This window comes from Pongo abelii, chromosome 13, assembly GCF_028885655.2.
Source record: "Pongo abelii isolate AG06213 chromosome 13, NHGRI_mPonAbe1-v2.0_pri, whole genome shotgun sequence".
NCBI classification, from domain to species: domain Eukaryota; kingdom Metazoa; phylum Chordata; class Mammalia; order Primates; family Hominidae; genus Pongo; species Pongo abelii.
The window spans coordinates 84,389,669-84,405,633 of record NC_071998.2 but is presented as its reverse complement, the minus strand read 5'-3'; the positions used below and the strand labels follow the sequence as shown (position 1 = coordinate 84,405,633).

Sequence of the window (15,965 nt, the reverse complement as noted above, 5' to 3'; positions counted from 1 at the left end):
ATATCACATTCCCATCACCCCAGAGTCCCATTGTGTCCATTTCCCACTGCAGTTCCAGACAACCACAAGTCTACTTTCTATCACTATTGTTTTGCCTTTTCTAGAGTTTTACATAAATGTGATCAGACAGATTTCCTTTGGGTTTGACTCTTTGCTTAAGATAACACTTTGGGATGCAAACTTATTGCAAAGATTAGTAGTATATTTTTAGATCATATATCTAATTATAGACTTGCATCTGGAATATATTAAAAATCCTTAGAATGCAGGCCAGGTGCGGTGGCTCATGCCCGTAATCCCAGCAATTTGGGAGGCCGAGGTAGGTGGATCACTTGGGGTCAGGAGTTCAAGACCAGCCTGGCCAACATGGTGAAACTCCGTTTCTACTAAAAATACAAAAATTAGCTGGGCATGGTGGCGCACACCTGTAGTCCCAGCTGCTCAGGAGGCTGAGGCAGGAGAATTGCTTGAACCTAGAAAGCGGAGGTTGCAGTGAGCTAAGATCACGCCACTGCACTCCAGCCTGGGCGACACAGCGAGGCTCTGCCTCAAAAAACAAAAACAAAAACCCTTAGAACTCAATGATGAAAAGACAAATAACCCAATTTTAAAATGAGCAAAGGATTTGAAGAGACATTTATCCAAAGAAGGTCTGAAAATGATGAATAAGCACAGGAAAAGATATTCAACATCATCAGTCGTCAAAGAAATGCAAATCAAAACAAAAATGAGAAACCTCATTAAGTTCACTAAGATGGAGAAAATAAAAAAATAGACAATAACAAGCATTGGTAAGGATGTGGAGAAGTCAGAACCTTTACACGTTGCTGGGGGGAATGTAAACTGTGCAGCTGCTGTGGAAAACAGTTTGGTGGTTCCTCAAAAAGCTAAGCATAGGTCAATTACAGTGGCTCATGCCTGTAATCCCAGCACTTTGGGAAGCCAAGGCAGGCAGATCACTTGAGATCAGGAGTTTGAGACCAGCCTGGCCAACATGGTGAAACCCCATCTCTACTAAAAATACAAAAATTAGCCAGGCGTGGTGGCACACACCTGTAATTCCAGCTACTCAGGAGGTTAAGGCAAGCGAATCACTTGAGCCCGGGAGGCAGAGGTTGCAGAGAGCCAAGATCATGCCACAGCCTGGGCAAAGGAGTGAGACTCTAAAAAAGTGAGTCTCAAAAAAAAAAGAAAAAAGAAAAGAAAAAGAAAGAAAAAAAAAATCTAAGCATAGACCTACTACATGACTCAGCAATTCTACTCCCAGACATATACACATGGAAAATGAAAACATCCACATAAAAACTTATACACAAATGTTCATAGCAACATTATTTATAATTGCCAAAAGGTACAAATAACCCAAGTGTCTACCAACTGATGAAGAGAGCAATAAAATGTCATATATTCACACAATGGTATATCATTCAATCATTAAAAAAAAAAAATGCAGTAGGCTGGGTGTGGGGCTCATGCCTGTAATCCCAGCACTATGGGAGGCCGAGGTGGGAGGACGCTTGAGGCCAGGAGTTCGAGACCAGCCTGGGCAACATGGTGAAACCCTGTCTCTAAAAAAAAAAAATGAAACATTAGCCCAGTGTGGTGGTACATGCCTATAGTCCTAGCTACTAAGGAGGCTGAGGCAGGAGGATTGCTTGGGCCCAGAAGTTCAAAGTTACAGTCAGCTATGATCGTGCCACTGACTGTACTCCAGACTAGGAGACAGTTTCTTTTCTTTTCTTTTCTTTTTTTAAGAAAGGAATAAAGTACAGATACATGTTACAACATGGAAGAACCTTGAAAGTACTATACTCAGTGAAAGAAGACAGACATAAAGACCACATGTGTTGTGTGATTCTATTTATAAATGTCCAGAATAGGCAAATCCATAGAGACAGAAGTCATATTAGTGGTTGGCCACGGGGTTGTAGAGGGAAAGAAGTGGAGAGTGACTGCCGATGCGGACATGGCTTCTTTTTGGGGTGACAGGGGCTAGAGTCTCAAAGACACAGCAAGTGGGCCAGGAAGAGAAGTTGACCATGGACAAGGCCTGTGAGCAAGAGATAAAAGAAACCAAGATGCTGGACATAGCTGGCAATGCTGCTGGCAAGCCCTCTGCTTCTTTTTATTTTTTGTTGAGATAGGGTCTTACTCTGTTGCACAAGCTGGAGCACAGTGGCACAGATCAAGGCTCACTGCAGCCTAGATATCCTGGGCTCAAGCAATCCTTCCACTTCAGCCTGTCAAGTAGTTGGAACTACAGGGGCATGCCACCACACCCAGCTAGTTTTTTTGTTTTTTATAGAGATAGGGTCTCACTATGTTACCCAGGCTGGTCTCGAACTCCTGAGCTCAAGTGATCCTCCCACCTCGGCCTCCCAAAGTGTTAGGATTACAGGCATGAGCCACCATACCCAGCACAAGCCCTCTGTTTCTGACCAAGAATGTCTTGGAAGGAACTTGCCTGGCACCAAATCTGGTGCCAGATTTGGCTGGGCAGGGGGTGGTGGCAGTTCCCAGGCAAAATGTCTTAAGGGTGATATTCTCTAGGTTGAGGAGCCCTCAGTGTACAGTTAGCGTGCAACAACAGTGTCTGATCTGCCATGAGTGGAGGGGGGAAGACATAGGACTAGGACTAGGACACGGCACTAATTCACACATGCGTCACCATGGCATTCAGAGGAAGGTGAATATGCTAAGCAGAAAGTGATGGAGAAAGCCTGGTTAGAAACAGGGCTGACGTTTTGAACTCACAGGGTAGGAAGTAAGCTAGAAAATGTTTACACACTCATTTTGAAGACTGACATTATGCTGCTTATTTAAAATAAAACTAGAGCATTCTAGGTCTAAGCACAGTCAGCAGGCCGGGCGCAGTGGCTCATGCCTGTAATCCCAGCACTTTGGGAGGCCGAGGCGGGTGGATCACCTGAGATCAGGAGCTCGAGACCAGCCTGGCCAACATGGTGAAACCCCATCTCCACTAAAAATACGAAGATTAGCCAGGCGTGGTGGCACACGCCTGTAGTCCCAGCTACTTGGGAGGCTGAGGCAGGAGAATCACTTGAACCCAAGAAGCAGAGGTTGCAGTGAGCCAAGATCACGCCACTGCACTCCAGCCTGGGTGACAGAGCAAGACTCCGTCTCAAAATGATAATAATAATAATAATAAAGAACAGTTAACAAAGACACTATTACTGAGCTTCTCTTTGCTTGCTCTACTCTAGGTCTCTCTCCCAGAGATACCGTAAGTGCCAGCACCACCAACACAGTATCTTTCAGATCCCATTCAGACTGTGTCTTGTCTTTCCCTTGCTGGCCTCTGTTCCTGCTCCTGCTGGCAGGGCCGTCCATTCCAGGTCAATCAGGAAGAATTCTGCTTGGCAGTCCCACTCACTCCATGGGAGGAGCCAAACTAAAAGCAATCCTGTAACAAGGAAAGAGCATAAACCTCCCACAACTTGTATCCCTTTCTTCCCAGCAATATGACTGGAGACCTACTCCTAATCTGTGAAAAAAAGACAGAAGCTGGGTGTGGTGGCATACACCTGTAGTCCCAGCTACTTGGGAGGCTGAGGCAGGAGAAGGAGAATCACTTGAGCCCAGGAGTTTGTGTCTGTACTGCACATGATCACACCTGTGAACAGCCACTGCACTCCAGCCTGAGCAACAGAGCAAGACCCTGTCTCTTAAAAAAAAAAAAAAAAAAAGAGAGAGAGAGACAGAAAAACTATTCTTGAGCCCCAAGAGATTCCAGCAGATTCCTCAGAATTCTAAGCTTTCCAGTTTTATTTTAAAACAAACAGGCAACAGAGAAGGACACAGACTGGAAGATATAAACAACCAGAAATTCTTGAGTTCAGTTTGTATTTTAAATTATTTCATTTAACAACCCCACATATAAATTAAAAGGAGCAAATAACAAATTTCTTATTAAATGCAGGTTTTCAAGACTTAAAAGCTTAAAATCCAGTACAATGAATCTGTATACATTAACCATTAAGAACATTTAGCTAATGTCACATGCATGATGCATCACATGCATGATGATGGCGACAATGATGACCACTACTAGCAAGACAGACATTTTTATTACACTTCAAAGGATCAAATATCAATCTGTCTAAAGTAGTTATCTCTGAGAAGTGGGATTATAAGTACCTTTCATTTTCACATGACATATTTCTGTACTGATTAAATTGTTTATTATTTTTATAATAAAAAAGAGAATTTTAAAAAAGATAACATAGGCTTCTAGTTAAAACAGTAAAAATGCAATAGAAATATGAAGACTACAAAGATTAACAAAATCAGAGGGTTCAGTCAAACTACCTCATCTTGCCTGTCTCTTTTTTTCCCAATAGACTATGTTTAAATAAAAAAAAAAAAGAAACAGAAGAATGTTTTTAATTTACTTACCTTTCAGGCCCCTAACATTATATTTTCTAAAGCTAAATAAGTACTTAGATTTTAGGAAGTTTTTCTTGGCTCTTACTAAACTATTATAACGACTTATTAAGAAAAAAATATATGAAGTGAACTTCAATTAACACTAACATGTAAGGAGAAATTCCTTCTTTGGAGGGTTCACAGAATTCAGAACTACCCCCTCCTGCTATGACAATACAGGTGAAAGTCAGAAATAAACGAAGTCCATCTTTCTAATTTACAGTTTATACCCAACTTAATTTTTTAAAAAAAGATTTCAGAAAGATCAAGTCATCTGATCACTGACCTAGCTCTAGCAAGGTTACATGGTATATGCCACACACACTGAAGCCTCAAAGTGCCTGAAATGCTACAGCTCTTCTCGGACAGAAGCTGATTCCAGGCACTGCGTGAGACCTACCGGGACCTCTATCCCTAGTACAGAGACAGGCACCATGCACAGCGGTCACTAGGACCACAGGCTGGGCAGCAGCTGCAACAGCCACCCAGGTGTCCATCTGAGAAGCCCAAGAGAGAGGACTGTTCAGTTCCTCTTTGTCTCAAAGGGCCCTGAGCTACTACTAGACTGGCCCACTGTGGGGTCTGCTGTGTGTTCCAACCCTGGAGGTGACACAGTCCCTGCGATGAGAAGGCCAGACTGACAGCCCTACCATCGTTGCTCCTGGAGATCCTGATGCTACCCTCCTCGCTACTCTCTCAGAGCCAGACCCAACTGCTGGCCCTAAAGGACATGTTTTAAAAGTACCACTCAATGACTTCTGGTTGAAGACAATAAGATATAAAAAATATAGTTAAAGATACCCCTGGGTAAAATTCGAGGTGAATGGCCGGGCACAGTGGCTCACGCCTATAATCTTAGCACTTTGGCAGGCTGAGGCAGGCGGACTGCCTGAGCTCAGGGGTTTGAGACCAGCCTGGGCAACAAGGTGAAACCCCGTCTCTACTAAAATACAAAAAATTAGCTGGGTGTGGCAACAGCGTGTACCTGTAGTCCCAGCTACTAGGTAGGCTGAGGCAGGAGAATTGCTTGAACTCGGGAGGCAGAGGCTGCAGTGAGCTGAGATTGCACCACTGCACTCCAACCTGGGCAAGGGAGCAAAACTCCGTCTCCCAAAAAAAAAAAAAAAAAAAAGGAGGTGAATCTAAAAGTTTTCTTGATACAGCCTGATAGATTGCCCCCAGTATACGGGTGCCTCGGGGAAAGATAATGCTGGTAAAAGATTACCAAAAATAAGTGAATCAGAGTGGTAAGGTGATAAATACACAAAGACATTTAAATCAAAAAGAAGAAATGCCAGAGCTAGGAATTAGAGGGAGCTCCTAAGATGATGCAGAAGAAAGCAAGAAGAGTACTTTAGGGGAAGCTCCAAGAGAGGATCATACAGAGAAGACGGCATTCCATGAAATGAGGGTGCAGCCTGGGCCAGGACCCAGCCTGGCCCTAGGATAACCAGCTGATGGGGTCAGAAAGGGCTGGGGGAGGACAAGTACTTCTAGGGGAGGCTCACCACGCAGAAAAGGGGTCTTTCAAAAAGACTGGGAACTGCAGTGTAAACAGAGTAAAACCGACTAAACCTAACTAGAAAGTAGAACTGCTGGTAGTGAAGTCTCAGGAAAGGATCAGCCCACATAAAATCTGCAAGCTGGGGTGTCCCAGACAAGGAGGCAAAAGGAGCTCAAAGGGCTCAGTGGTTGGGAATACTTGGCCATCACAAACAACTGGCATGGATGGAAACTCAAAATATATGAAATTGAATATGAAGTTAAGGAACACAAAAACCACTAAAATGAATACAATGACCTGAAACTAAACAGGTCCAACTTAAATGTTATTATACCCAAATACGAGGTCAATAGAATGTAGAACACCCAAGTGACAAAAAGCCTTCTGTAAAGTGTTCTAAAAACCCAAGATTCAAGAAAACCAGAGGCAACAAGAAATTATGTTTTTTTAAAAAAATAAAGCCAGTAAACATCTATAAAACATTTTTAAAAATTAAAACAACAAAATGCCCACCCAAAATAAAAAATTCCCATAACCAGTTAGGACACAAAATCATACAATTTTTAAAACCCCAAAAATCACATTTTGAAAAACTGCTCACTTAGCACGTGTCTACAGCCAGGGGGCCCTGCCCAGGGTGGACTGCCACAGCCGCAGGCCCCCTCTGATGAGTACAGGCCACACCAGCTATGCAGGGCACCCACAGGCTCACTAAACCTTATGTCCAAGCAGACCAAATGGCCGGCCACTCCCAGGGCACAGGAGGAGGCACGCATGGGGACACCACCTGAAGGGACACAGAGGCTGGGCTTGGGACTGGAGCCCATGCTCTGCAGGCTCAGCTCTCTGGGTACCAGGCTGCCTGACGCCTTCCATTTCTCTCATGCAACACTGCCAGCCACACCAAAACAATGAAAGGAGCACAGCGGCCCAGAGCAACACAAGCAGTAGGAGCCTCTTCAAAAGACCAATATGCATCCAGCCCACTTTTCATTACTGTAAATACAATCACGAATCTTCCTAATTATAACACTGAGTCCAAAAACACAATGAAAGGATATTCAATGTATTTTCCTTATTAAAGATATGACCCTTTTAAGAAATATTGCCATTGGAAAAAGTTTAAATGAGCAAGGAAATGAGATGCACTCCTGGAATGCCTTCCCCATTGTTTGGGAGGCATTCCAGGAGTGTATCTCAACTCTTTCAGGTATATAAAAGATTCTCTTATGTTTCCAATCAAACAGAGTAACTTACTTAGAGCAAAGTAAGATAAACGCAGCCTCAGGCTTGGGCGCCTGTGCAGCCCTGGGGTTTTACCCATCCTGGCCCAGCCTGCTCTGTATCACCTGCTGCCAGGCTCCCTGTTCTGCAGGACCTGCGCCTGGGTAGAGACAGAGGTCGCACTCCAGCCCAGCCTCTAGGCATCTCCGGGACTGCAGTGAGGAATCTCAATGGCAGGTCTCCCGAGGAATAGGGAGTAACACATAACTCTTGTTTTCTTTCTCTCCTTATAGAATTGACCACGTCTTAGAAGCAACCTGATCCCTAACCCCATCCTACAATTTTACATGTTACATGAAATGGCCCAAGTGTTCTGAACATAAATGAAACAGTCTTTGCAGCTCAACCTAAGAAATTCGATGCCCACCTTACTAGCAGCTCTTAAGGTTACCACTGAGGTATGAAAAAGTCACCTTACGTCCTATTTCCTACTGTCTTCTACCAATTTTAGGTTCTAAGTATGTCTAACGTTGCATTCATAATCTAGTAATAAGCACGATCTACTACTAACTAATAAGGCAAGACAAAACAGAATTTGGCTCCCATCCTAGCTTTCCTCTCTGCAGATATTACCCAATGATTTAACAGTTGTTCTCCCTTGTGCTTCTGAGCCCGCAGAGCCCCAAAGCAGACATGCTATTCTTTCAGCACAACCAGGGCTGTGGACAGTCAGGGAGGACTTCACAATTTCTAACTGATGTAGCTGGTTCGATGACAGTCGGAAAGTTAAAAATTTACAGTGAATGAATGAATGCATGTAGTGAAATTGGTAAAGACACATGTTTAAAAGATGAGTCTAAGGATGCTACTTATAAAGAAAACAAATAAAAATTCATAGTGCTGCCAACATACTGAAGATTTGGAATCACATAAATTATCGACTACTGATGACTTCCTATCCATGGTATTTTGTGATTTTCATCAGACGGTAAAAAGATGAAATTTTCTCATGATTTTTATTGGTTCCCTTTCTAACACAGTATACTGGAAAAACAGCTGTTAAGGACACGTGACTTTGCATCCTCAAGCTTAAGCCTCCTTGGTCCATCCCTTTTATCATATTATATTTGTACTATTTTGCCAAAGCCAAATTTATTATTGTTCACAGAGGGCTGGTGTTCTATGAAGTTAATATCTAATCAATTCAAAGCACCTCTTAAAATGCAATACCCTAATCTTAAACCTCTCATCATTTCAACATAATACAAAAACACAAAGAATATTTCAGAAAATAAAACTCAGAATATTATGGAGATATGTAACAACTATCCAAATTTTCAAAAGATGCAATTGGTTTTATAACTAGGGAAAAAGAAAGAGACTAAAATAGCAGGTGGGATACATACAATTCTGCAGCACATCCATCAGTCATGCTCATGGGGAGAAAAACCACATCCAATTTCCCCTATGTATATTAAAATCACTGAAATGGTGCTGCATACAAAAATGTGAATGAAGGGTCAAAACATTAAAGTGAGCCGGGTGCGGTGGCTCACATTTGTAATCCCAGCACTTTGGGAGGCCAAGGTGGGTGGATCACCTGAGGTCAGGTGTTCGAGACCAATATGGACAACATGGTGAAACCCCGCCTCTACTAAAAATACAAAAATTAGCTGGCGTGGTGGCAGGTGCCTGTAATCCCAGCTACTTGGAAGGCTGAGGCAGGAGAATCGCTTGAACCCTGGAGGCAGAGGTTGCAGTGAGCCGAGATCTCACCCTTGTACTCCATCCCGGGTGACAGAGCAAGACTCTGTCTCAAAAAAAAAAAACATTAAAGTGGCTAACAAATGCAATTTCTGAACTTATCTCAAAACCAGGTGCACTTACATTTCAGGTGTGACTTTAAAATCCTACAACTTATCAAGTCATCTGAAAAATAATTTAGGATTTCTTCTCCAATATGCCTTAAAAGTACTCAGCTAATATCAAAATGCATGCATAAAGCTTGACTGGATCTCGATCAAAAAAAAAAAAACCTATAAATGACTGAAAAAATCTGAATATGGACTTAATATAAAATGATATTAGACACTGCACTCCAGCATAGGTGACAGAGCAAGACCCTGTCTCAAAAAAAAAAGATTTAAAAAATTATTAATTTAGTTGATGTCATAAGAGTAATATGATAAAGTAACAAAATGTCCTTATTTTTAGGAAGTGATGGAGCAAGCTGAAGTGGTGGAGCAAGCGACATTTTCATGGGTAAAGTGTTATATCTGCAACTTACTTCCAAATAGTTTTTGTTAAACAAAACAAAACACAGACATATACTTTATGGCAAAATGTTTATAATTGTTGAACCAAGATGGTGGATATATGGATACACATTTCGCTATTCTTTCCACATTTTAATACTTAAAGATTTTCTCAACAAAATTTAGGAAAAACACACATGTAATGATGTTATTCACTTGGCAATAGATTGAGCTGGTTTTCCAATAATTCTTCAAACAGCTCTTCACTTCTAACCCTGTGACATATGAAGCAGGGCTAGTTTAACTTAGACATACACATATAACCAGAAACCTTGGGAGTATCTCACTCCTGCTCTTCAAAACAAAATAAATCTTGTTGGAAACAAGCCTTCATTTGTGTCTCACTTATAAAAGCATAATGCTTAACAGATCTACTGAGCACAGGTGCAGTGCTCTGAAGTCCAGCTGATTACACGCTGCATTTCCCCAATCCGCATTTCAATCATGGCATCACCAGGAGCTTAGAGTCCGAATGACAGATCACATCACTTCATTCATGAAAACATACAGGAGGGATTCTATGGCCAGAAATGTAATTTCTAACAAGAGGAGAAAAACTAATTTTTGAACAAGAAGTTGAAAACAGGCCATACCAAACCCCATTAGGGTGAAAAGGAGAACATTTTATAGCATGCCAGAGATGAAAAAGAAAAAGCATGCCAGAGATGAAATAGCAGGGAACAAAATGAAAGGAGGAAAGGAATTCTACTTCAGCTTTTGGGTATCACCAGAGTTAAAGGTAAATTAAAATGTAGGAAGAAAAACTCCCATTTGAAACTAGCCACCAATTAAAATTGTTTATGGAGGGAGGGTAATTATGACAATATTCAAAATTTTACAGCCCTTCGGAAAACACCGAATTTAACCGCCACCCTTTACTGTAAGGAAGCAGTCCCAGGGTGGGAAGCAGATACAAAGTCTAGGTCCTCATCTTCCTAATTCCCCAAGTCAAGAAAGGCACTTGAACTGACAAATGATCATTACAATCACAGGAGTCACTAACAAGTCCAAGCTGAAATTTCCCAGTGCCTCGTGCCAATCTCACTCATTACTCCTATGCTCACATCAAACACAGACACTTTCCACTGCAGAAAATCAGAGTTAAGTGCCTCCTCTCTGATGTTTATTACTATCACAAACAGGAAGGGAATCAAAAGGGAGAAAAATAATATTAAGTTTTAATAAAATAGTACAAATGGATCACTTCTCTAATGAATTTGAGTCTCCCTCATCATCCAAAAAGCTTTATAAACTATTTTATAATTGTAGAAAATTAGTTATGAAATTTATCAACTATGCAAAAGATGTTGCTCTAAGTGACAAGTAACTATACTACCTAGAGAAAAAATTGAAATTTTTAAGTAAGAAAATTAATATATAAAACATCAGCTCAAAGATTTCCTTCTATCTAGGTACACAGCACAAAGAATTCCTTAAGGGAAATTTTCAAGGACATTTATACATTTACCTAACATATAGGTGTTGAGAACAAGGGATGGTAGCATTGTTGCTTGCTTTTTAAGGCAGTGCAGATCCTGAAATTATGGGAAAACATGATATTGCTAACTTTGTAGCATCACCAATAAAGGGCCCAACATGTTATTAAAGTAATAGCAAACTCACAGTTGATTATTACAAATGCTAGAAAAATAAAGTGAAATTTGTACCTTTAGTGAGGCTAGTGGATGTTCTGGACCAAGTAAACTCCAATGAAAGGAAGCCAGATCTTCATCAGGCAGAATGTGATTTCCTGGAATATAAACATGAATAACATAAAAGCAATCATCTTAAGTAACATAGGGAAACTTTCAAAAGTGCTGCATATTGTCACCTATAGTAGAAAACTTTCAAACCGAAACTGAGAACAACTCTTCATCTCTTAACATAAAGCGACATACAGCAGGCAGAATCTTTGCAGCTGCTTCAAGAATGACGGGAATTTCTAGCGGAGTCCCAACAGCATTCAACCTAAGAACTGCATAAAACTGAAGCAACTTCACAGCACAGTATTAAAAATAAACACCAGTTTGCAAAAGGTCAGTCTGACAATGTCAGGATATCAAATACCAATTAGATTCAAGTTTTCATTTGTTCATGAAATGACTATGGTTCAAGCTTTCATCTGTTCATGAAATAGCTATGGTTCAAAATTACATAAAAACACCAAATGTGAAATCTGCACAATTATAAAATCTTTCTTAGCAAGATTAAACGACAACGACTGCTGATTGTAACATGAATCAACACCCTTCTCCCATAATTTCCATCACCACCCACAAACATATGTGAAAAGGCCCATCCTACAATAATACTCATGAGGCCATTAAGCTGCTCATCCTATCACCAGTGCTGTCACAGTCTACAAACAAAACTGGATTCAATTGAGAAACTATATTTGGGGGGAATACTCTACTTTCATAATAATGTTCATATGCCTGGTATACCTGATCTTTAGTAGGTTAGCTATCTCACTGAAATCTCAAAGCTGTAATTTCCTAAATAACTATGATTTTTATAACATTACTTAATCACCTCCACATTATGATAGCAAATTCATTAATTTGCTACTAACAGAATGCAACACAAACTAAGACCATTTGGAATATGGCTACATTATAATATAGGTTGAGCAGCCGTAGTCCAAAAATCCAAAATGATGCAAAATCTGAAACTTTTTCAACATCAACATGATGCAAGTGGAAAATTCCACACCTGTGCTCATAAGATGGGTCACAGTCAAAAGGCGGTCAAAATGTTGTTTCCTGCACAAAATTATTTAAAATGTTTTACAAAATTACCTTTAGACTATGTGTATAAGGTATATATGAAACATAAATGACTTTCATGCTGACTTGGGTCCCATCTCTAAGATACTTCATCAGGCATATGTAAATACTCCAAAATACTTCTGGTCCTAAGCATTTCAGATAAGGGACACTCCACCTGTGTTCCAAACACACACACACACACAATCCAGAGGTACTGAACTCCCGTGACGTCCAAATGAGCAAATCTGAACCGTAACTGCCCAGGTTTGCTGTGCTTGATATTGTTTTCCCCTGTTAATGGATTGCATAGAATTTCACGGTGAAGAATGAAGTGTCTGGCCAGGCACGGTGGCTCATGCCTGTAATCCCAGCACTTTGGGAAGCCGAGGTGGGCGGATCACAAGGTCAGGAGATCGAGACCATCCTGGCTAACACGGTGAAACCCCGTCTCTACTAAAAATACAAAAAATTAGCCGGGAGTGGTGGCGGTTGCCTGTAATCCCAGCTACTCAGGAGGCTGAGGTGGGAGAATGGTGCGAACCTGGGAGGCGGAGCTGGCAGTGAGGCGAGATCGTGCCACTGCACTCCAGCCTGGGCGACAGAGCAAGACTCTGTCTCAAAAAACAAACAAACAAAAAAAGAACAAAGTGTCTGAAATTTTGGAAGCTTCAATTCGAAATAATATTAAGGCAACTCCAACATTAGTAACAGTCCCTGTGAAAAATTGGGTGAAATACTTAAATGAATATTCCAACATTCCTAAAACAAAATACTTTATATAGCTATACTTTCCATTACAGAAGGGAAAAGAAAAATAAGCTTTCTCATTTCAGCACAGTGAAACTTTTCCAGCCTGGCCAACGTGGTGAAAATTAGCCAGGTGCGGTGGCACACACCTGTAATCCCAGCTACTCGGGAGGCTGAGGCATGAGAATCGCTTGAACCTGGGAGACAGAGGTTGCAGTGAGCCAAGATCGCACCACTGCACTCCAGCCTAGGCAACAGAGAGAGACTCCAACTCAAAAAACAACAACAACAACAACAAAAACTTAGGAGCTTACCTATAACTTCACTAAACTTTTTGAAGAGATTCCAAGCCCTAAATTAAATTGACAACATATTGCAATTGATTTTGGTTTTCATTTATTTCAAAACTTCACAAACTAACAAGCTAGAAAAGTATCAGTTGGCATCACCTTCCAAATACCATATTCAATGTTTCTTAAACAAGATAAACAAGTATTCTTCCATTTTTCAAATGAGCTAAGGCATCCATATTCTAAGAGCATATGATTTTCACATTCAAAGTCAACTAATATGCCAAGTTATTTTGCATAGCATTTAAGCAAACATGGAACTTTCCATATAATGTACCACCCCCATACTCACTTTTAACATCAGAGGAAATATCCTTTTATATTTTAATATTTGAAAATATATTTAAAAGATTAGTTTTAATCCCCAAATCCCCAAAGGCACAAGAGTTCCCTTACTAAGCACTGTATCTGAGATTAGATCCAAACAAACACAAGTTGTGAAATCACAATTTTGTTGACTGACTCATATAGTAAAACATGAAATGCTTTCACAAAATAACATATAAAAAATTATGTGGCCAGGCGCAATGGCTCATGCCTGTAATCCTAGCACTTTGGGAGGCTCAGGCAGGTGGATCGCCCTGAGCTCAGGAGTTGGAGACCAGCCTGGCCAACATGATGAAACTCTGTCTCAACCAAAAACACACAAAAAACTAGCCGGATGTGGTGGCATGCACCTGTAGTCCCAACTACTTGGGAAGTTGAGATGGGAGGATCACTTGAGCCTGGGAAGCGGAGGTTGCAGTGAGCCAAGATTGCACCACTGCACTCCACTCTAGGCAACAGAGTAAAAACCTGTTTCAACAAAAAAAAAAAAAGGCTGGGCGCGATAGCTCACACCTGTAATCCCAGCAAACACAGAGGTGGGTGGATTGCTTGAGCTCAGGAGTTCAAGACCAGCCTGGCCAACATGGTGAAACCCTGTCCCCACTAAAAATACAAAAATTAACCGGGCATGGTGGTGGGCGCCTGTAATCCCAGCTTTCGGGAGGCTGAGGCATGAGAACTGCTTGAACCATGGAGGTGGAGGTTGCAGTGACCCAAGATCACACTACTGTACTCCAGCCTGGGCAGCAAAGCAAGACTCCATTTAAAAAAAAAAAATTGTCCAAAGATATCTTAAAGATGAAAACTTGAAAAGCACAGCCTCTGCAGCCCATGGGCTGGCAGTTTGCTGATCTTTTAAAGTTAATCTTTCCCTGCCCAGTCCCCATTTTCTGGTAAGGTTTCTAGGAGGTCTGTTGGGTATGCATCCTACAACTTACTGACTTAAAATGTACTCTCCTTTGAGACCAATTGGGAGAAAGAGAAATCAATAGCACAACTGTTTTGATACTGAATATTGACAAGTGTCTCTTCGAAATAACCAATCCCTCCAAAAAAATAAAAATAAATTGTGACTCCTTACAATTTCTAGTTGTGTAAAACTGTTTTGGAATGTTTATAAAAATCTTTCTGATAACTAGGCATTTCTAAAAATAATCCACAATATAATCCCCTCTATAGAATACATACTGCAAGGGAGCACAGTAACTGAGCACTAGAGACCCCACAGCTTCCCAAACTGGCCTTGTGTGTCCAAAACAGCCCCAAATCCCATCAGATTCATGGATTCTAATCACAGGAGTGCCTCCCTCCAAAACATGTTTACTTATATTCGGACACAATTCTTAAAAACTCTAAGCAAACTAGAGCTGGATATTAAAGTAGGGTGAAACAAGCACAATGAAAGCATAAGAAAGGGTAGCTGACAAAAGAGCAAAGAAAGAAAACACACAATGCAAATATAAAGTGACAGACAAATATATTACCTCTTGGGAATTTTTGTTTTTTTTTGGAGACAAAGTCTGACTCTGTCGCCCAGGCTGGAGTGCAGTGGCGCGATCTTGGCTCACTGCAACCTCCACCTCCCTGCCTGGTTCAAGCCATTCTTGTGCCTCAGCCACCCAAGTAGCTAGGATTATAGGCGCCCGCCACCATGCCCAGCTAATTTTTGTATTTTTAGTAAAGACAGGGTTTCACCATGTTGGCCAGGCTGGTCTCAAATTCCTGACCTCAGGTGAGCCACCCAACTCAGCCTCCCAAAGTGCTGGGATTACAGGCGTGGGGGAATTATTTTTAATTAAAGAAAATTAAAATATAATGTCATAGTTAAAACAAGATTTCATCCTTTCTGGGTATTCAGCATAAGGAATTCCTCCAAGGAAATTTTTTAAAGACATGTATACATTTACTTAAAATGTAGGTGTTGGAAACAAGGTACGATAGCTTATTTTTGTTTCTCTTTTAAAGTAGTGAGTGTCCCGAAAATGAGGTGAAAACATAACCGTTCTAACCCCGTAGCATATTTTCTTCTACTATAAACATAATTTATGTCAAAGGTTTAAATGTCTAATTTACATAGTGACCATGTGTTGACATCTGTGATTTAGAATGTTAGTTTTCCAAAACCTTAAATGAGTTTTTTCCTAAAATTAATCTGAACAATTCCTGGATAGAATAATACCTCAACAAACACTTAAGAACAAAAGCAGCACATTAGCTATGCCAAAAAATAATACGAAGCAAGGAATGCTATGGAAGAGCCCACGTCTTGGTTCTTTTCAATGTG

At 40.9% G+C, this 15,965-nt stretch overlaps 1 protein-coding gene across 5 annotated transcripts in view; it reads right to left on the bottom strand.

Moving 5' to 3' along the window:
• Window positions 1-15,965, bottom strand: part of FAM120A (family with sequence similarity 120 member A) — a 114,180-nt gene that overhangs the window by 78,364 nt on the left and 19,851 nt on the right. For all 5 annotated transcript variants that reach the window (XM_024251922.3, XM_054520253.2, XM_024251926.3 and 2 more), the window contains exon 3: window positions 11,157-11,239. In XM_024251922.3, the coding sequence (XP_024107690.1) occupies window positions 11,157-11,239 (83 nt within the window). The remainder of the gene's footprint in view (window positions 1-11,156; window positions 11,240-15,965) is intronic.